General features: G+C 45.0%; 3 protein-coding genes across 3 annotated transcripts; all 3 read right to left on the reverse strand.

Annotated features, from left to right (window-relative positions):
• Positions 1-3,160: 3,160 nt before the first annotated feature.
• On the reverse strand, positions 3,161-4,318 carry LOC143292197 (uncharacterized). The gene has a single exon (XM_076602380.1). The coding sequence runs from the start codon at positions 4,316-4,318 to the stop codon at positions 3,161-3,163; it is 1,158 nt and encodes a 385-aa protein (XP_076458495.1).
• An 11,657-nt stretch (positions 4,319-15,975) lies between these two features.
• LOC143292198 (uncharacterized) lies at positions 15,976-16,491 on the reverse strand. The gene has a single exon (XM_076602381.1). The coding sequence runs from the start codon at positions 16,489-16,491 to the stop codon at positions 15,976-15,978; it is 516 nt and encodes a 171-aa protein (XP_076458496.1).
• Positions 16,492-19,968: 3,477 nt separating this feature from the next.
• On the reverse strand, positions 19,969-21,105 carry LOC143292199 (uncharacterized). Its single transcript, XM_076602382.1, has one exon. It carries the CDS (start codon positions 21,103-21,105, stop codon positions 19,969-19,971), a length of 1,137 nt encoding a protein of 378 aa, XP_076458497.1.
• Between the last annotated feature and the right edge of the window lie 1,101 nt (positions 21,106-22,206).

Raw genomic sequence — 22,206 nt, forward strand, 5'->3', positions numbered from 1 at the left:
TTCAGCGCACGGGCCAGCGTTCGTGCGCGTGTTTTGGTGTGTGAGTTCGTGCGTACGTATTGTGTGAATGTGTGTGTATATTTGCTTGCTAGTGTGTGCGTGCGTGCGTGTGTATGTGTGTGTGTGTGTGTGTGTGTGTGCGCGCGCGCGCAGATATATATGTGTGTGAGTATGAATGTGTTTGTGCGTGCGTGGCCGTTTATGTGTGTGTATGTGCGTGTGTGGACGTTGGGTGTCTGTGGTACCATGTATACATGAGTATGTGAACTCACTCAGGCCTTTGTAGAAAGGATATCATCAGATTTTGTTGTTGTTGTGCTCTCTCTTTCTCTCTCTCTACGCTATCTATCTACTCCTCTATATCTGTCTGTAGTGTATCCCTCTGTCTCTTTCAGTGGTATGTCTCTGTGTTTGTGTATTTAAAAAGTATTGGGGCAGCGGTGGGTGGGAGAGAGAGGGGGTGGGTAGGCATCGTGAGAAAAAAAAAAAACAAACAACAACCAGAAGTAATCTTTCGTTGAGAAGTATCCAGGTTAAAATCCTTGTTCAAAAGATAATACTTCATGTGGCTTTCCAAACCTGGGTTCGTCCAAGAAAGACGGCAAGACGTGACGTCACTCTCAGTGTCCGTCATCCGTGGACGAGCCAGCCAGACTTTCTGGTGAGGTATAAAAAAAAAAATTATTTAAAATAAATAAATAACTCACGTGCGTAAACAGTGGTGTGTGTGTGTGTGTGTGTGTGTGTGTGTGTGTGTGTGTGTGTGTGTGTGTGTGTGTTGACCATTAATGTGTGTGGGCTTCTACAAGTGGCATATGAGCCAAACTTGATAGGATTGTATATAAGAATAATACCTTTGAATTCACCTGTTTTATAATGATATGGAAGATAGGGTGAGAGGCCAAAGGTCAAGGCCATTGTTTCATACACACACACGCGCGCGCGCGCGCACACACACACACACACACACATAGCCAGCACTCGAGGCCTGATTAAGCGCGTTGGGTTATGCAGCTAGTCAGGCATCTGCCCAGCAGATGCGGTGTAGTGTGCTCAGATTTGTCCGAACGCAGTGACGTCTCCTTGAGAAACTGAAACTGAAAAAGAAAAAAAAATCACCCGTAATAAACACTTTACCTTGGTATCATGACTGGACTTGGGCTCAGCTTGTTCCATACAGAAATTTAGAATCAAAAGTTTAGAATTAAAGGTCACGAAATGGCCTATATGATATTGGCAGGAAACTTCTCTGTGCAAGAGATAGGTCTTGGTCAATCTCCTCATCAAATTTGACACAATGAATGGCTGGTCATGGTAAAAAACAGAACCTGAGAAAAGATGCATGTTCTGAGGTCAAGGTTACAGCAAGGCGTATATGAAAAAAAAATTGATAGAACTAACTTTTTTTCATCCACATGGGAATGCGATTTGTTGAAGTGAGAATATAAATGCTGTACAATTTCAGAGGTCAAACGTCAAGGTCATGTAGATGAGTGCATTTTTTGCAAGATCTAGTTGTTTACTGCCTTTTTTTTTTTTTTTTTAAGATTCCTTTGTTGGATTAAGTAGGTATGACATGTGAGTCACAAAAGCCTTGCCTTAAATGTAGCCGTGGTCCCGAGTGGTCTATCATAGAAGGGGACAGTACAAAAGAATTATTGATTGATTTACTGTATTAAAGGATAGAAAAGATGCACGCACTGGCCCAGGGACATATAGCAGGCCAGTCACAAAAGGTTTTTTTCTATTGTTTTATTTACAATAGTTAAGTAAGTAAAGAAGAAGAGATAAGAAATAAGACAGTGCAAGTGACATGTTGCGAGACGTTGGCCACTTGGGGCGACACACACAACACACACTCTGTGTGCGACAGAGTGAGAGAGAGAGAGAAAGAGAGAAAGACAGCAAGCTCTAGCCAGTGACTGGCCGGGTGGAAAATGACGAGTCATCACCTGCTGTGGCTATTTATGCACGTTAAGCAAACTGCAGTGACACCCACGTGTGCTGCGAAGCGAATCGGCTCCAATCAGGCTAAAGTTGATTAGAATTGTGTTTGTTACAAGGTGTTCAGGGATAGATTTATAAATGATTCCTGAACCGATTTACGTTGTTATATACTTTTTAATGAATATAAAATGAAGTGTTGATTAATTAAGATGAATTTATAATCTTAATTTAAGTGACCTGAAAAGGGTAAGATTTAGTGAGCTTGTCGCTGAAAATTACAAACTGCGTTAAATCAGTTTAATGCAGGCAAACACTAATGGTACAGATTTAAAGATGGAACTTCAACAATTCTGCCAGTTTATAATACTTGTAGTTTACTGATCCGACAAAACAGATATTTAATTAGATATGGTGTGTCAGAAACACAGTTTTCAGCTCACTCAAATGGCGTACAGCGCCACTAGTTGTGGAGTGGTTGTCGTTAAATGTCGACAATGAAAATTGGCTTTGTATCTTCGAAACGCATGATTAATTCTCATCCAAACACTATAATGGTGTGGTTTTAGTTTACAACAGCAGTCACATACAAAATTGTAACTGTAGCATTATGTGTGATGAGAAGGACAAAATGACGTAAGCTTAGCGTCAGTTGAAATCCTTACACTGACGAACAATTAAACTGAAATCAAATATGCTTGTGACTGATTAAAGTGTGTTTGTAAGCACAACAAATATAATATTGCAGCGAAGACTTGATAATAGATGTTTAGAAGCAGTTGCCTAAATGGGGCTTTGCATCTACAATTCGGAATGGCGTCACGCATTCTGTGCGAGTCATTGAAGACTGGCAGATTAGATGCGCAAGGCGCCTGCTATGCAGCTTGTGCGTGAAGCAGTATCTGAAGCCAACTGAGCGCTTGGTTACATCAAAACAAAAAAACAAAAAACAAAAAAGAAGAAAATAACTGAAACCTTGGACCAGTCATCAGAAATTTTGGTGTTTTCTTTACCGTCTTTCATTCTTTGTTCAGGGATAGGACAGATAGTGATGACACCCAGCTGACCGTATGATAAAAAAAACACGTTGGCAGAGGATTACGTCACGAGTGTGCAGTTCCAAACCCCAAGAAGTAACCACGGTGCACATCAGCAAAAAGCGTCCAGTGCGTTTTATGTGGTGTATTGTACACTGTAACGCGGTGGAAAGTTCTAATTACTTGGACTTTGCTGATGCAGGTGTTGCGACCAACACGGCGTTACATCGCAGTAAATCACGGAGCGTTTCTCTGTACTTCGTGCCCAGCCAGCAGTAGACAAAGAAGTTGAAAGTGGCATTGATGAAGGACGCCAGTTCGATCAGACTGACCAGCAGGTTGGAGAAGTTGTAGTAACGGCCGCGGAAACTGAACTCGGACACAAACATCACACTGATTCCCGTGATGATGGTGGGGATGGAGCAGACGACATACAGAACGGAAATGACGATGAGCGTACGTGTCAGCGCCACCTCGCGGGAGGACAAGGAGGCAGAAGAAGTCTGTTCCCGCCACGTCATCATTTTCTTCAGCTTCACTGACGTCACCGCTGTGGTGGCAGAAACGACGGTGACGTAGGTCAGAATCTGTGGTGCCCCGATGACGAAAGTCAACACGTCCAGGTAAGCCTTGTTGTCTTCGTAGAACTGACTGTTGGAGACAAGTCTGGACGTGGCATTGGTCAGGGGGTCCCGTACACAGATGAGGCTCCACCTCAGGCCGATGGTCAGGGACCCCGCCAGGATCAGAACAGCACCCACCAGCACCACCACCACTGTGGTTCGAGTCTTCAGCACGGCGTGAGAGCGGAGGGGACTGACCACACACAGACACCTCTCACACGCTATCAGCATAGAGATGTACCCCGACAGCCACGTGAAGCCTCGGAACCCCACCAGATTATGCTGGATGATGAACTGCAACACTGGACCAATGGGCTCTGTGAAGGGCGGATAGAGTCTGTCCACGTTGACGAAGAAGCTGTTGACCATGTGCAGAAAGTCGACGAGCGAGAGGCAGAAGAGACACAGGTTGATGCGTTCAGAAAGCCCCTGTTTCCAGAACACGGCCATGTTGAGGACGTTGCAGGGGACGGAGAGGAGGAAGAGGACGGGAAGGCAGACTGCACCCACCACTGTGTCCACGGCCTTTTCTGTCTCCTGGCTGATGAGGTTGTCGGGGTTGTCCCAGGGGACGAAACTCCACAACGCCACATCCACGACCTGACAGTCGTCTGACACACCCACATCGCTGTCACGTGATGAATTCAGCCACGTCGCGTTGGGTGTCAGCGGTGTGTTTCTTGAAGCGGGCATGTCGGAAACCACTATCAGCATGTCGGATTGGTTAGGAAGAAAGAAACATTTCCCCGAGAAAAACAGAGGTGTTCACGGTAAGTAAACGTTGCAGTTTGAACGAAAGGAAACGTGCATAGCGTGTCCTTATATACGGCGCACTGAGAATGTCTTGTCGTTAGACCACACACTGACCTATGCCATATCGTTCCCAACCTGTCTGACTGTGTGTGTGTGTGTGTGTGTGTGTGTGTGTGTGTGTGTCTGTCTGTCTGTCTGTCTGTCTGTCTCTCACTGTCTGTGTCTGTTTTTGTCTCTGTCTCTCTCTGTCTTTGTCTGTCTGTCTGTCTCTCGCTCTCTTTCAAAGAAGGAGATGAACAGGAAAGTAAACAAACACAAAAAGAAAAATTTCAGTCGAACTTAGAAACACACATACTCATTACACATGGACGCACGTGTGCGCGGCACGCACACACAAACACACACATTCGCGCGCGCGCTGCACACATATTTTACTGCGGAGCAGAGATGATATTTCGATGCAAGATACCTGTGTGTGTGTGTGTGTGTGTGTGTGTGCGTGCGTGCGTGCGTGTGTGTGTGTGTGTGTGTGTGTCCGTGTGTGTGTGTGTGTGTGTGTGTGTGTGTGTGTGTTTTGCCTGTGTGCAGGAAGGTGGGGGTTTGTACGGCATGTTTCAAGTTTACAAAATAATGAAATTGTGTGTGTGTGTGTGTGTGTGTGTGTGTGTGTGTGTGTGTGTGTGTGTTAGAGAGAGAGTGTGTGGTATGTGCGTGCATGCGTGTGCCTGTGCATCTGCATGTCTGTATCTGAGGCCCTGAGTGGGCTAATTGGTAGCGCTACGATGACAATATCAGAGGCTCTCTCTCTCTCTCTCTCTCTCTCTCTCTCTCTCTCTCTCTCACACACACACACACACACGTACACGCACGTTTGTCTATAATGAGTTTAAAGTATATCGATCTTTCTTTCCTTTACCCTTTCAAAACCTGGGTGGACTTGGAGTCTTCATCCAACACTTCATGTTAATTGGCAGACTGACCTTTACGCTCCTACCATCATGTGTGCTCAAGACTGTTGCGAACAACTAACATACATTTCAATCGAAGAAAGAATTCCCAAGGTGAAAATTGCAAAAGAAATTGAATGCTATGCAATAGATAGGACCTTTGTAGCATAGAAAATGTACGAAGCGCAAGATACATAGATATTTGTTTGAAACGAGGACTCCAGGTTATTTTCTCTCGCACCCGCTTTCTTTCAGTTCCCAAACCTGCCCGTGCAGAGATATGGAGAGAACGATTATATACTGTGGTGTGCCGGAGGCGATGGCAACGTCTTGTATTATTTATCTATTCATTTTAAAAGAAAGACTTAAATATATGATAATCAGTTGGCTAAAGGTTTCAGGTACCACGGCTTTTCACTGCCATCGAAGCAGTGTCCACTGTGTCTGGGATTCGGCCTAGGAAGTCGGTACGGAGCCCAATCCTCCCTTGCTGCCATTTCAGCCTTCCCCAACAGAGGTCAGAATACAAACCCATTAATTTAACATCTGTGTGGAGAAAGGAAAATCGGAGTAGCCTAAAGTACCTTTCCCGAGGACAAAACACCATGCCCAAAACTGGGGCCTCGAACCCCAGGTCACTGGTGAACACTGGATCAGAAGTCTAACACCTGACGGACTGCACAACGAAACAACAATAACATAACATTATCTAAAGCAATTTACAGTCTGGAGCTGCTTGACTGTCTGCAGAAATAATCGACAGATAGCACTTGTAATGGACGTCAAAACCAGTGTGTAAAATGTAGTGTGGGGTGATGGCTGTGTCACGTCTGTCGGAATCACACACACACACACACACACACACACACACACACACACACACACACACACACACACACACACACACACACACACACACACACACACACACAAGTATACCCACAATTGATGACACAGACGAAAGGTGAAGTCAAAAATGTGTCACTGATCGGGCGTACAAATGAAACTGATTTTGGGCAATGTTCAGCTTGACCCCCGATTTGTCACGTTTACGGTGATGGTCACAAAGTGTTGTGCTGACACTGTGTGAGAGAGAAAGGATGTGCACTGTTTGGAAACTTTGGGTTTACTCTTTGAAAAATGACAAGCTTCTCGGCTCACATGTGATTTAATAATAGTATAATAATACATTGATAATGATGATGATGATGATAATGACACTACTACTATTACTACAACTACTTGGGTGAGCAACTACCAAATGGTGCAAAAGTGTCATTCGGCACAGTCCGTCCAAAATCTTCTTCATTTGACTGCCGATTATGGAATATCCTGCTGTCTTGAAACCAAACCTTAGTCAAACGTGAGTCTGGCAACGAACCAGAAACGACCCAAGAAAATCTTGCGGATCCGAAAGCTTAACGAAATAAAGTGTTCATGATCCGGCAGTACGGTTCAGTCCGGAAGATTTACAGCTATGCATGAGGATCAAACTGTACGGCAGCCAATGCAACAGCCGAATGGTTAAAGCGTTGGACTTTCAATCTGAGGTTCCTGGGTTCGAATCTCGGTGACGGCGCCTGGTGGGTAAAGGGTGAACATTTTTCCGATCTCCTGGGTCAACATATGTGCAGAGCGGGTAGTGCCTAAACCCCCTTCGTGTGTATACGCACGCAGAAGATCAAATACGCACATTAAAGATCCTGTAATCCATATCAGCGTTTGGTGAGTTATGGAAACAAAAACATACCCAGCATGCACACCCCCGAAAACGGAGTATGGCTGCCTACATGGCGGGGTAAATAAGCAAAACGGTCGTACACGTAAAATGTTACATGTCTGTCTGAGTGTGTGTGTGTGGCTGAAATCTGATTGAATGAAACATGAAACGAATGATGAGCACTGGTGAACACTGGATCAGAAGTCAGAGCTTGGTCTCTGACCGAGGATAGGCGCTATATAAGTATCCATATCAAAAGACAGCTCTGTCACCAGATGTAGACTGACAATGAGCGCAAAGAGGGAGGAAGTTGCATGTTCATGGCATGATGCATGCTTACTGTTTACCGCAACATGTGTGTTGCCAGGTTCTTGGTGTGATATTTATGTGGTGATATATTCATGTTACTGTGAATGTAACTAATTGCATCGTACCATGTGCAGTGTGATAATGATATGTTGTGATATATGTTGCTGTGAACGTGACTACATGCATCGTACCATGTGCAGTGTGATAATGATATGTTGTGATCTATGTTGCCTTGAACGTGACCACATGCATCGTACCATGTGCACTGTGTTAATTATATGTTGTGATATATGTTGCCGTGAACGTGACCACATGCATCGTACCATGTGCACTGTGTTAATTATATGTTGTGATCTATGTTGCTGTGAACGTGACTACATGCATCGTACCGTGTGCAGTGTGATATTTGTGGTGATATATGTTGCCGTAAATGTGTCAACATTCATTGTACCATAATTATGCAGTCAACCCAACAACAAACCACAATATACATCAGTTTCATGAAGTTAAAAAAAACAACAACCCAGAATACACAATAGGAGGTAATCACTTTTCTTCTCTCTCTCTCTCCACATACACACACACGCACCCACCCACCCACCCACACACACACGCACGCACACACACAGAGAAACAGACATACACACGCGCGCGCGCGCGCGCATACACACACACACATACACACTAATAATAATAATAATGGTACTTATATAGCGCTGAATCTTGTGCATAGACAAATCTAAGCACTTTCGCACCAGTCATTCTCACGCAGGCATAACTCTAAAACTGGAGAAACTAAAGACAAGGAAGAGGCAGGGAAGGGAGGCTATTTTGGGAAGAGGTGGGTTTTAAGGCCAGACTTGAAAGAGCTGAGTGTGGAGACTTGACGAAGCGAAAGAGGAAGTTCATTCCAGTTGCAAGGTCCAGAGACAGAGGAAGAACGGCGGCCAACAGTCGAGAGTTTGAATCTGAGTATGCGTAAGTGGAGTGGATCCGAAGCTGATCGTAGTGAGCGAGATGGAGTGTAGAGGTGAAGGCAGTCACAGAGATAGGAAGGGGCTGATTTGTGAATACATTTGTAGCATAGAGTGCTGATCTTGTACTTTATTCGGTGTGAGACATGGAGCCAGTGGAGATGTTGCAAAAGAGGAGTGATGTGCTCAGATTTTTTCTTTCTGAGGACGAGTCGGGCAGCAGAATTTTGTATGCACTGAAGAGACTGAATGGATGAAGCAGGCAAACCAGACAATAGAGAGTTACAGTAGTCAAGGCGAGAGAGAATGAGAGAAACGACAAGTCTAGATGTTGCGTCAATGGACAGATATTTCCGGATGGAACTGATACGCCGCAGTTGACAGTAAGGCAGGATTGACATGTCTGACTGATAAAGTTTTGCATGGACAGTGTGTTGGCAAGGACAACGCCGAGGTTCCTGACTGAGCTGGACAGAGGGATGGATGTACTGCCAAGTTTGATTGTGTTAGTTGTAATGGAAGAGAGTTTTTGTTTGGTCCATATGATCATTGCTTCAGTTTTGTCCGCGTTCAATTGTAACTTATTTAGAGTCATCCAATTTTGAATATCCAGGAAGCAGTTAGATGTTTCTTGCAAGAGCGACAACAATTTTTCAGGTGTATCACTCTTCTGGAGTTGAGTGTCATCAGCATAAGAATGATGACTGACATTATGGCGGTTGATAATTTCAGCGAGAGGAGCAGTGTACAGTGTGAAGAGCACTGGGCCTAAAACAGATCCCTGTGGGACTCCATGTTCAATTTTAACAGGTTCAGACTGGAAATTATCAACAATGACAGACTGTAATCGATCAGTGAGATAAGATTTGAACCAGTTTAGAACAGTGCCGTTGATACCAAATGTAAAATGAAGACGGGAAAGAAGGATTGAATGGTTTATCGTGTCAAAGGCGGCTGACAAGTCGAGAAGAGTGAGAAGGGAGATCTGTCCTGAGTCGGACGCTAGCAGCAGGTTATTCAGGATGTGGAGGAGAGTGGTTTCGGTGCTGTGGTCAGCACGATAGGCAGACTGAAATGGGTGGATGAGATTGTTGAAACAAAGGTGATTGTTGAGCTGCTTCAGGACAGCTTTTTCAAGGAGTTTGGACAGGAATGGAAGATTAGAAACTGGTCGATAGTTTTTCAAAATGTTTGCGTCAAGGTTGGATTTCTTCAGAAGAGGCCGGACTATTGCAGTTTTGAAAGTGGATGGAAACATTCCAGTGAGAAGGGATGAGTTGACAATGTTGGTGATTGTGGGGAAAAGCTGTGAGACACACTGGGAAAAAACAGAGGCTGGTATAGGATCGAGCTCACAGGATTTTATTGTCATTTCTTTGAAGATTTCATGGATTTCTGTTTCAGTTAATGGATTTAAGGAATGGAGAGGAGTGCCGTTGGATTGAGGATCAGGATGAGTAGGTTGGAAATGCATTTGGTCTAAGATGGTACGAATATTCTGGACTTTGTCAAAAAGAAAGAGGAGAAGACATTGGGGAGTTCTGATAAAGTGTAGGCAGAAGGAAAAGGAATCTTTTTTGCAGTGCCGAGAAGATTTGACATGATAGAGTAAAGAGATTTGGTGGATGTGGCATCGAGAACTTGAGAAGAAAAGAAGTTTGTCTTCGCTGACGAGATCATATGTTTGACTTTATTTATTTGTTTTCGGAAGATTTGATTGTGGACTTTCAGTTTTGTTGATCGCCATCGCCGTTCCAATTGGCGACGTTTGCGTTTTGCAAGTCGAATGTCTTGTGTGTACCACGGGGCGGAAGGTCTATCAGGGAGCATGGGGGTAGTGGGGGGTGCATGTTCATCCAGCAGTTGAGAGAGGACAGTGTTGTAGTGTGTAGAGACATTGGTGCGGGAAGAAATTTTGGAAAGGCGTTCAGCAGCTTGAGAAGAAAAAGTGTTAATGTTGATGGATTTCAGGTTGCGACGAGTAACGGATTTTTTGGTTCTGGTAGGTTTTGAAATATCAAGCAAGAATATGACAGCAGAATGGTCGGAAGAGAGTTCGTCAGTTAGTCATTGATGCAATCATAGCATCAGAGTCACGTGTGATGAGCCAGTCCAACGTATGGCCAGATCTGTGTGTTGGTTCTGTAATGAGCTGAGAGAGAGAATGATTGGACAGAGATAGACATAGGCGTTTGACATCAGAGGAAGTTTGGTTGTCGAAATGAAAATTGAAGTCTCCGAGGATGATAAATTTGCCAGAACGAAGGTTGTAGTAATCAAGTAATGTTCGGAACTCATCGTGAAACAGAGAAGACGTTAGGTTGTTTTTACAACTTGGATGAGGACGATAGAGACAGTTTCAGAGACAACAGAAGATAATTGAGTGACCGGGAACATTGAGAGTGACTTCGAGCATTTCAAAAGTGCCATGTGGAAAGGCATGGTTATGGGAGAAGGAAAGGGAAGACTCTAAGATATTTCTATAGACGATGGCGATGCCACCTCCACGAGACAGTCGAGGAAGTGACTTGGTTTTGTATCCAGGGGGGGTAAGTTGTTTAATTTTGGGTTCGTGACCTTGTAATTTCAACCAGGTTTCGGTGAGAAATACGATATCAAAGTTATTTTCAAAAATATAATCAGAAATATAGTCAGGTTTTTTTTTTTTTATCAGGGCAGACAGACTGAGCATTGAACAGGCAGGCATGAAAGAGATCAGAGGCAGGCTGAGAGAAATTTAATGGTGAAGCAGGTGAGTCAGACAGACAGGCAACGGAAGGAGACGATGGTGACTGAGACACACACACACACACACACACACACACACACACACACACACACACACACACAGGGAGAGAGAGAGAGAGAGAGAGAGAGAGAGAGAGAGAGAGAGAGAGAGAGAGAGAGAGAGAGAGAGAGAGAGAGAGAGAGACGTCAGAGCATTACTTGTGGTGCGGTAGTCAAATGGTCAGTGTGCTGGTATCTCTCCTGAGGTTTTGGAGTTCGATCCCCTTCGCACCTGGTGGGTCAGGGAAAAGATTTTTCCGATCTCCCAGGTCAACACATGTGTAGAACTGCTAGTGCCTGGACCCCTTTCTTGTGTATACGCACGCAGAAGATCAAATATGTTCGGTAGACATCCTGTGATCCACATCAGTGTTCGGTGGGTTATGGAAACAAAGACATACCCACCATGCACCCCCTCCTCCCCCCAAAAAAACACCATAAGTATCGTCATCAACATCAAACTTTTTGGGCGGTCTCTTCATGCGAGAGAGACCAACCAGCTTCAATAAAATGAACGCCGGTTTCGATCCATCCCCACTTGCATGCTTGAGGTGAGTCCTTCCAAGGTCTCTAGTGTCGGCAGATTCATGGGGGGTTGTCGCTGGAAGGACGTGGTGGCGGTCTTTACTGTTGAGATGACGGTCACTCCGTCAGGCTCCGCGACGATGCGATTTTCGTCGTCAGTGTGGGGCGTAGTAGGTAGTATCCCGCGAAGTGACTCAGTAGCAGTGCTTCTGATGTGTGGACTGCTGGCGACCTAACATCGATAGCTCCCTGTGGACTACCGCGTTGAAGCTGCGGCCCCGGCATGGGTGTGTGTGGGAGACTCGAAATGAACGGCGTGGGAGGAATGCCACTGAAACGATGCAGATGATGGGGCAGCGAAAGAAAACACACTAAAAAACAAAAAACAAACAAACAGAAAATGGCATCAAGTGAAGGCTGTGAGCGCTAACAGAAACGCCAGCTGAGGAGGTGAGGCGTGCATCGCCAGAGAACTGAGAGCTGGGTGAGTTCCCTCCATGCGACAGAAAACAGATCGACGGGAGACAACCAGTAAAGGTGAAAGGTTCATTCCTGCATGGATTGATTCCCTTTGACAATTGTTCCTTGTGACTTTGAACCGTCGTGTTAAAAAAGAAGATTTTTTGGTTGTAGTTGCAGCTGATGAAAGAATGGTTTCAGCCAGTACCCCAGACAGAAATGTTAATGACAGAAGAATCAGACAATACCCCCAGAGAGAAATGCTAATGACAAGAGTTTCAGACAGTACCCCCCAGAGAGAAATGCTAATGACAGAAGAATCTTACAGTTCCCCAGGAGAGAAATGCTAATGACAGAAGGTTCAGACAGTACCCCCCCAGAGAGAAATGTTAATGACAAAAGGGTTTCAGACAGTACCCCAGAGAGTTATGCTAATGACAAGTTTCAGACGGTACCCCCCGGAGAGAAATGCTGATGACAAAAGTTTCAGACAGTACCCCCAGAGAGAAATGCTGATGGCAGAAGTTTCAGACAGTACCCCCAGAGAGAAATGCTGATGGCAGAAGTTTCAGACAGTACCCCCAGAAAGAAATGCTGATGACAGAAAGGTTTAGATAGTACCCTCAGAGAGAAATGCTAATGACAGAAAGGTTTCAGACAGTACCCCCTGCTGTGTTGCGTTGTGTTGTGTTGTGTTGTGTTGCGTCGCGTCGCGTTGCAGTGCGTTGTGTTGCATTGCGTTGCGTAGTGTTGTGTTGTAAATCCCACAGTTGTGTTTATCCACAAGCCAGTAACAAGGACGGACGGACTTCAACTCACCCGCACTGACGTCCTCTTTCCAATTACACATGAAAACATGATTATACAGTTCAAGCACGTACACACACACACACACACACACACACACACACACGCGTGCGCGCTGTTACACCCTCCCGTTCTCTCTCTCTCTAACACACACGCGCGCACGCACTCACACTGTCACAGTACCAGTTGAAACGTCTTTTTCCTGTTTTATTATTCCTGGAGAAGACGGCATGGATCCAGCTTTTGTGATGACAGGTTTGCCATACAGAGGAGTACGTATGCGTGTGTGAGTTGTGGCCGTGTGGCAGTGTGATCTGTGACGCTTGTGCGGTTATTATGCTTGAGAATAATCAGGGTTCAGGTTTGAGCTTCTCTCTCTATTTCTCTGTCTTTTGGCAGAGGGTTTCTGGACTGGGAGTCCTTCTTGGGGCCGTATTCAAGACAAAAATCATTTTGCCTGAAGGCAAATTACCCTCGACCCGCAGTTACAGGGACCCACGGTTGAAGTTTTTCTTGAAAGCTAAGTTATCTTCGTATTCAAGACACACAACCTGCACTCAGGCAGCTGACCCCTGGTCTATAAATAAAAATCCCGGGGATTCCCTTCTGCGCATACTCTTTTACTTCGTATGGCGCCACAGTGTGACCATCAAATAAAAAAAGAAAAAAAAGAAGAAAAAGCTTCAGTGGCAAAGCATGGATTGGAGTCAGCAACTTGTCAAATCTTGGGGCCACTTTCGCATTCTGACACCTTGTAATCCCTGCTTTTCAGCTAATTGCAAAAATAAAATAATATAACGGGCGGGGTTCAGATTCAAATATTTATTTGGAATGAACGAATTTCGACGATCTGCAAAACTTCGGGCATTCAATAATTTATTGTCTGCAATAGCACTCACTTCACAGCTACATACGTAATTCATATGGACTATAATGACGTCTGACAGTCTCAATAGGTCATTTTTGACTGCCAAGCGAACAAAGGATAAAATCAAACTGTCAGAGGCCCTATTGAAGACACAGTCTCTCTGCAAAACACCTGTTTTCCTTTCACAAAACCATAGCAGCAATAGGATTTGCCATATTTACCTCTGCTTCGTGGGCAGTGACCCATGGCAGATAGTGGGTCGTATTCAAGAGACCATCATGCCTGTGGGCAAATGTGTGCCTGAGGCAAGGCAAACTGCCTGAGGGTTATCAATATCCGGTATTAAGGAACACAAAAACCTCACTCAGATAAATCTGTTGTAGCAAAAAGTAATACAAGAGACTGTATAAGAACACAATGCAACAACACAACATTGATCAATGTAGTACAACACAGGACAATACAGTACACTACAGTGCAATACAGTACAATACAGACAAGTGAGGAATGTCACTACATGCAGGGAATGTCACTGAATGTGGGGAGTGTCACGACATGTGGGGAACGTCACTGCTTATGGGGAATGTCACTGCATGTCGGGAACGTCACTACATGTGAGGAATGTCACTACATGCTGGGAACATCACTACATATGGGGAATGTCACTACATGTGGAGAATGTCACTACATGCCGGGAATGTCACTACATGCTGGGAACGTCACTACATGTGGGGAATGTCACTACATGTGAAGAATGTCACTACATGTGGGAACGTCAAAACATGCCAGAAATGTTCACAACATGGCAGGAACGTCACAACATGCCGGTAATGTCACAACATGCTGGGAATGTCACGACATGCCGGGAATGTTACTACGTGCCGGGAATGTCACTACATGCCGCGAATATCTTGATATGCTGGGAATGTCACTACTTGACGGGAACGTCACAACATGCCGGAAATGTCACAACATGCCGGGAACGTCACTACATGACGGGAACGTCACTGTCACATGCTGGGAATGTCACAACATGGCAGGAATGTGACGACATGCCAGGAATGTGACGACATGCCAGGAATGTTACTACATGGCAGGAACGTCACAACATGCCGGGAATGTCACTACATGCCGGGAATGTCACAACATGGCAGGAACGTCACAACATGCCGGGAATGTCACCACATGCTGGGAACGTCTCGATATGCTGGGAATGTCACTACATGACGAGAACGTCACAACTTTCGGGGAACGTCACTGTCAAAAGAGACCAAGCGTGACCACGCACATTGTTTGGAGAATGTTTATGACTCAAGGAAAAAACACACACACACACATGTGACAAAAATTAGACACGTATTTACCGCACTATGGTGTTGACTGATGAAATCGTATGAAGGTTGTATGGTAGTCATCGAGGCGCAGGTCGTTTTGCGATGTTGCTATGGGGGATGTCACACACATTACATCATGAATATTGTTCTTATTTTTGTACCTTTTATTTTATAAGCTTCAATTGTTGTTGATCAAGACGGAGTGCATTCTCATTTGAAGTCATTTGCGTTGAGTTACGTTGCTGGTCAAGTATCTGCTTAGCAGATGTGGTGTAGCGTTTATATGGATTTGTTCGAACGCAGTGACGCCTTCTTGAGCAGCTGAACTGAACTCATTTGAAGTTCATTTACTCCTGATCACGCGTTTACCTTAGTATGTTAGTACTAAAGAAATAGTTTTTGTTGAATTAAAAAAGAAAGAAAGAAAAGTTTGCCAGTCGTTAGTCAGAAGTTAAATTCAATGAATTTATAATGACTACCAAGTTAAACCAATCTCTCAGTCAAAGAAGGCTACTCACTTGCGTAACTTTTGTCAGCGATCCGGCTGGCTCCTTCAGCGCAACTGCTGGGTAGAGAATTAGCAGCTGTACGCATCGCCGTAAGCGAACTCACGACAATGTGACTTGACGAGTGAGGAGTACACCGACGGCAGGTTGTGTCAGCCCCGGTCACGGTTGAAGGTGGGGTTCCTGGCGGCGATGTGGACTGCCTCCTTTACTCTCCTCTGGAACCATCTTGCTTCTCTGTCGAGAACTTGCACATTGTCGTTTCCAAAGTGATGTTGGTTGTGGGTCAGAGTTTGCCCACTGGGGAGGACTCTCGTTTGTGTTCTTTCAGTCTTTTGTGCAAGTTGCGCTCGGTTTCACCAATGTAACTTTGGTCACAGTCCTAGCAGTCTATCTGGTATATCACCCCTGATGTGTCCAATTTATCTGTTTTGTCTTTGGGGTGGACTAACTGGCTCCTGATGGTGTTGGTGGGCTTGGCGTGAAGGCTGACTCCCAACTTCCGGATCTTCCTGCTGAGGGCCTCATTGACGCCGCTGACATATGGCATGGAGACGTGTCCTCTCGACGGGGTTTGGCGTTGAGTCCAGGGGTGGGGCATGGTTTTCTTGCCCCCCGGGATGTCCCAGGCCCACTTCTGGTATCCCGCTACACTGAGCACTTTCTTGACGTGCTGCAACTCTTCTTCCCTAGTGGTGTCGGTGGAGCAGATGGTCTTTGCTCGGTGGGTGAGGGTGCGTATTACTCCAAGCTTGAGTTCCAGTGGCTGGTGACTGTTGAATTGTAAATACTGGTCCGTGTGGGTCGGCTTCCTATAGACAGAGAAGGCGAGGCCTGTCTCTGTCCGGGTGATGCGGGTATCCAACATCACAATCCTGCCGTTCTCATTTGAAGTCATTTGCCGGGAACGTCACTGTCAAAACAGTGAATTCATGTTGTTTTAGCCTACGAACCTGCTGATTTGGTGTTAATATTTATGCTATTTTATTTTGCTGTTGTGGTCGTGGTGGATTCCGTGGAGGATTTGGTGGAGAAGTGGAACTTTCAGCCTTTGTTTGAACTGTGAGACTTTTCTCCTTTGTTTGAACTGTGGGACTTTGTTTGAATCCCTCCCCATGCTGGCCACCATTGGCAGGACTGTCATCTGTCTTGTGACATTCAGCACACGGACCAGCGTTCGTGCGCGCGTTTTGGTGTGTGAGTTCATGTGAACGTATCGTGTGAATAATGTGTGTGTATATTTGCTTGCTTGTGTGTGTGTGTGTGTGTGTGTGTGTGTGTGTGTGCGCGCGCGCAGATATATATAAGTGTGTGGGTGTGAATGTGTTTGTGTGGTGTGGTATGTGTGTGTGTGTGTGTGTGTGTGTGTGTGTGTGTGTGGACATTGGGTGTCTGTGGTGCCATGTACAGACGAGTATTTGAACTTACTCAGGTCTTTGTAGAAAGGGTATCATCGGATTTTGTTGTTGTGCTCTCTCTCTCTCTCTCTCTCTCTCTCTCTCTCCGCTATCAATCTACTTCTCTATATCTGTCTGTAGTGTATCCCTCTGTCTCTTTGAGTGGTATGTCTCTGTGTTTGTGTATTAAAGAAAGTATTGGGGCAGCAGAAGGTGGGAGAGAGAGGGAGTGGGTAGGCTTCGTGAGAACCCCCCTCCCCCCCCCAGAAGTAATCTTTCTTTGAGAAGTATCCAGGTTAAAATCCTTGTTCAAAAGATAATACTTCATGTGGCTTTCCAAACCTGGGTTCGTCCAAGAAAGACGGCAAGACGTGACGTCACTCTCATTGTCCGTCATCCATGGATGAGCCAGCTAGACAGTCTGGTGATGTTTTTATTTATTTATTTATTTATTTATTTAAATAAATAACTCAATGTGCATAAACAATGCACTCTCTCTCTCTCTCTCTCTCTCTCTCTCTCCCTCTCTCTCTGTTTAACATTAACGTGTTGGCTTCCTGCAAGTGGATCAGGAACCAAACTTGATAGGATTGTAAAAAAGAATAATACCTTTGAATTCACCCGTTTTATAATGATACGGAAGACAGGGTGAGAGACCAAAGGTCAAGATCATTATTTTACACACACACGCGTGCACACACACACACACACACACACACACACAGAGCCTGCATTCGAGGCCTGACTGAGCGCATTGGGTTATGCAGCATGCTGGTCCAGCATCGGCCCAGCAGATGTGGTGTAGTGTGCTTAGATTTGTCCGAACGCAGTGACGTCTCCTTGAGAAACTGAAAAAGAAAAAAATCACCCGTAATAAACACTTTACCTTGGTATCATGACTGGACATGGGCTCAGCTTGTTCCGTATAGACATTTAGAATCAAAGTTTTAGAATTAAAGGTCACGAAATGGCATATATGATATTGGCAGGAAACTTTTATCTGTGCAAGAGATAGGTCTTAGACAATCTCCTCATCAAATTTGACACAGTGCATGGCTGGTCATGGGGAAAAAAAACAACAGAACCTGAGAAAAGATGCATGTTCTGAGGTCAAGTTTACATCATGGCATATATGACAAAAAAAAATTGATAGAACTACCATTTTTTCATCCACATTGGAATGCAATTTGTTGAAGTGAGAATATTAATGCTGTACGATTTCAGAGGTCAAAAGTCAAGGTTATGTAGATGAGTGCATTTTTTGCAAGATCTATTTGTTTACTACTTTTTAAACATTTAATTTTAAAATTTTTTTAAATGATTTCTTTGTTGGATTAAGTGGGTATGACATGTGAGTGACGAAAGATTTGCCTTGAATGTAGCATGGTCCCGTGTGGTCTATCATAGAAAGGGGACAGTACAACAGAATTATTGACTGATTTACTGTATTAAAGGATAAAAAAGATGCACACACTGGCCCAGGGACATATAGCAGGCCAGTCACAAAGGGTTTTTCTATTGTTTTATTTACAATAGTTAAGTAAGTAAAGAAGAAGAGATAAGAAATAAGACAGTGCAAGTGACATGTTGCGAGACGTTGGCCACTTGGGGCGACACACACAACACACACTCTGTGTGCGACACAGCAAGAGAGAGAGAGGGAGAGAGAGAGAGAGCAGGCTCTAGCCAGTGACTGGCCAGGTGGAAAGTGACGAGTCATCACCTGCTGTGGCTATTTATGCATGTTAAGCGGCTGCTGTGCTGCATGACGGCTGTGCACGTTGGCATGTTAAGTGAACTGCAATGACGCCCGCGTGTGCTGTGAAGCGAATCGGCTCCAATCAGGCTAAATTTGATTAGAATTGTGTTTGTTACAAGGTGTTCAGGGATAGATTTCAAAATAATTCCTGAACCGATTTACGTTGTCATATACTTTCTAATAAATATGAAATGAAGTGTTAATTAATTAAGATGAATTTATAATCTTAATTTAAGTGACCTGAAAAGGGTCAGTTTTAGCAAGCTTGTCGCTGAAAATTACAAACTGCGTTAAATCAGTTTAATGCAGGCAAAAACTAATGGCACAGATTTAAAGATGGAATTGCATCAATTCTGCCAGTACATAATACTTGTAGTTTACTGATCCAACAAAACAGATATTTAATTAAATATGGTGTGTGAGAAACACAGTTTTCAGCTCACTCAAATGGCGTACAGTAACACTAGTTGTGGAGTGGTTGTCGTTAAGTGTCGACAATGGAAATCGGCTTTGTATCTTTTAAATGCCTGATTAATTCTCATCCAAACACTATAATGGTGTGGTTTTAGCTACCATCAGAAGTCACATACAAAATTGTAACTGTAGCATTATGTGTGATGAGAAGGACAAAATGACGTAAGCTTAGCGTCAGTTGAAATCCTTACACTGACGAACGATTAAACTGAAATTAAATATGCTTCTAACTGATTAAAGTGTGTGTATAAGCACAACAAATATAACACTGCAGTGAACGACACAGAGACTTGATAATAGATGTTTAGGAGCAGTTGTTTAAATGGGGCTTTGCATCTACAGTTCGGATTGGCATCAGGCATTCTGTGGAAGTCATTGAAGATTGGCAGTTTAGATGCAAAAAGGCGTCTGCTAAGCAGCTTGTGCGTGAAGCAGTATCTGAAGCCAACTGAGCACTTGGCTACATCAAAACAAAACAAAAGAAAAAAAAAGAAAAAAAAAGAAAACTTGGACCAGACACTAGAAATTTTGATGTTTTCTTCACGGTCTTTCACTCTTTGTTCAGGGATAGGACAGATAGTGACGACACCCAGCTGACCGTATGATAAACAACATGTTGGCAGAGGATTACGTCACGTGTGTGCAGTTCCAAACCCCAAGAAGTAACCACGGTGCACATCAGCAAAAAGCGTCCAGTTCGTTTTATGCTGTGTATTGTACATTACAATGCAGTGGAAAGTTCTGATTACTTAGACTTTGCTGATGCAGGTGTTGCGACCGACACGGCGTTACATCGCAGTAAATCACGGAGCGTTTCTCTGTACTTCGTGCCCAGCCAGCAGTAGACAAAGAAGTTGAAAGTGGCGTTGATGAAGGACGCCAGTTCGATCAGACTGACCAGCAGGTTGGAGAAGTTGTAGTAACGGCCGTGGAAACTGATTTCGGACACAAACATCACACTGATTCCCGCGATGATGGTGGGAATGGAGCAGACGACATACAGAACGGATATGACGATGAGCGTACGTGTCAGCGCCACCTCGCGGGAGGATAAGGAGGCAGAAGAAGTCTGTTCCCGCCACGTCATCATCTTCTTCAGCTTCACTGACGTCACCGCTGTGGTGGCAGAAACGACGGTGACGTAGGTCAGTAACTGTGGTGATCCGATGACGAAAGTCAAGACGTCCAGGTAAGCCTTGTTGTCTTCGTAGAACTGACTGGTGAAGACCAGTCTGGACGTGGTGTTGGTCAGGGGGTCCCGTACACAGATGAGGCTCCACCTCAGGCCGATGGTCAGGGACCCCGCCAGGATCAGAACAGCACCCACCAGCACCACCACCACTGTGGTTCGAGTCTTCAGCACGGCGTGAGAGCGGAGGGGACTGACCACACACAGACACCTCTCACACGCTATCAGCATAGAGATGTACCCCGACAGCCACGTGAACCCTCGGAACCCCACCAGATTATGCTGGATGATGAACTGCAACACGGGACCGATGGGCTCTATGAAGGGCGGATAGAGTCTGTCCACGTTGACGAAGAAGCTGTTGACCATGTGCAGAAAGTCGACGAGCGAGAGGCAGAAGAGACACAGGTTGATGCGTTCAGAAAGCCCCTGTTTCCAGAACACGGCCATGTTGAGGACGTTGCAGGGGACGGAGAGGAGGAAGAGGACGGGAAGGCAGACTGCACCCACCGCTGTGTCCACGGCCTTTTCTGTCTCCTGGCTGATTAGGTTGTCGGGGTTGTCCCAGGGGACGAAACTCCACAACGCCACATCCACGACCTGACAGTCGTCTGACACACCCACATCGCTGTCACGTGATGACTTCAGCCACGTCACGTTGGGTGTCAGCGGTGTGTTTCTTGAAGCGGGCATGTCGGAAACCACTATCAGTATGTCGGATTGGTTAGGAAGAAAGAAACATTTCCCCGAGAAAAACAGACGTGTTCACGATAAGTAAACGTTGCAGTTTGAACGAAAGGAAACGTGCATAGCGTGTCCTTATATACAGCGCACTGACAATGGCTTGTCGTTTGACCACACACTGACCTGTGCTATATCGTTCCCAACTTACCACCTTTCTCTCTCTGTGTCTTTCTGTCTGACTCTGTGTGTGTGTGTGTGTGTGTGTGTGTGTGTGAGTGTGTGTGTCTCACTGTCTGTGTCTGTCTTTGTCTCTGTCTCTCTCTGTCTTTGTCAGTCTGTCCGTCTGTCTCTCGCTCTCTTTCAAACAAGGAGATGAACAGGAAAGTAAATAAACACAAAAAGAAAATTTTCACTCGAACTTAGAAACACACACACACACACACGGACGCACGTGCACGCGCGCGCACACACACACACACACACAAACACACACACACATTCGCGCGCGCGCGTGCACGCATGTTTTACGGCAGAGCAGAGATGATATTTCGATGCAAGATACCTGTGTGTGTGTGTGTGTGTGTGTGTGTGTGTGTGTGTGTGTGTGTGTGTGTGTGTGTGTGTGTGTGTGTGTGTGTGTTTTGCCTGTGTGCAGGAAGGTGGGTGTTTGTACGGCATGTTTCAAACTTACAAAATAATGAAATTGTGTGTGTGTGTGTGTGTGTGTGTGTGTGTGTGTGTGTGTGTGTGTGTGTGTGTGTGTGTGTGTGTGAACTCAGAACTCATTTAATTGTCGTAAAACCATCATAGGAATTATGGACACTATAAACTAAACACAACAAGCAAACAAAAAGTAAAAGCAATAAGTTGTGAGCACATGCAGGATATTCCATAAGACATAGTTATGGACTGCGAACTTTAAAGCATTCATATATGTATTTTGCCAGTTCTGGTTGGAAATAATTTTGTGGCAACAGAGAACTCGGCCTTTGGATTATTGTGTTGCCAGTGCCATCTGGCCAATGATTCGAAGACTGGGAATTAACTGTCACAAGTAGGCGAGATCTCAAGTCAGAGTACACACTACACTTGTCCAGAAAATGCAGTTCA

Source organism: Babylonia areolata, chromosome 18 (genome assembly GCF_041734735.1).
Source record: "Babylonia areolata isolate BAREFJ2019XMU chromosome 18, ASM4173473v1, whole genome shotgun sequence".
NCBI classification, from domain to species: domain Eukaryota; kingdom Metazoa; phylum Mollusca; class Gastropoda; order Neogastropoda; family Buccinidae; genus Babylonia; species Babylonia areolata.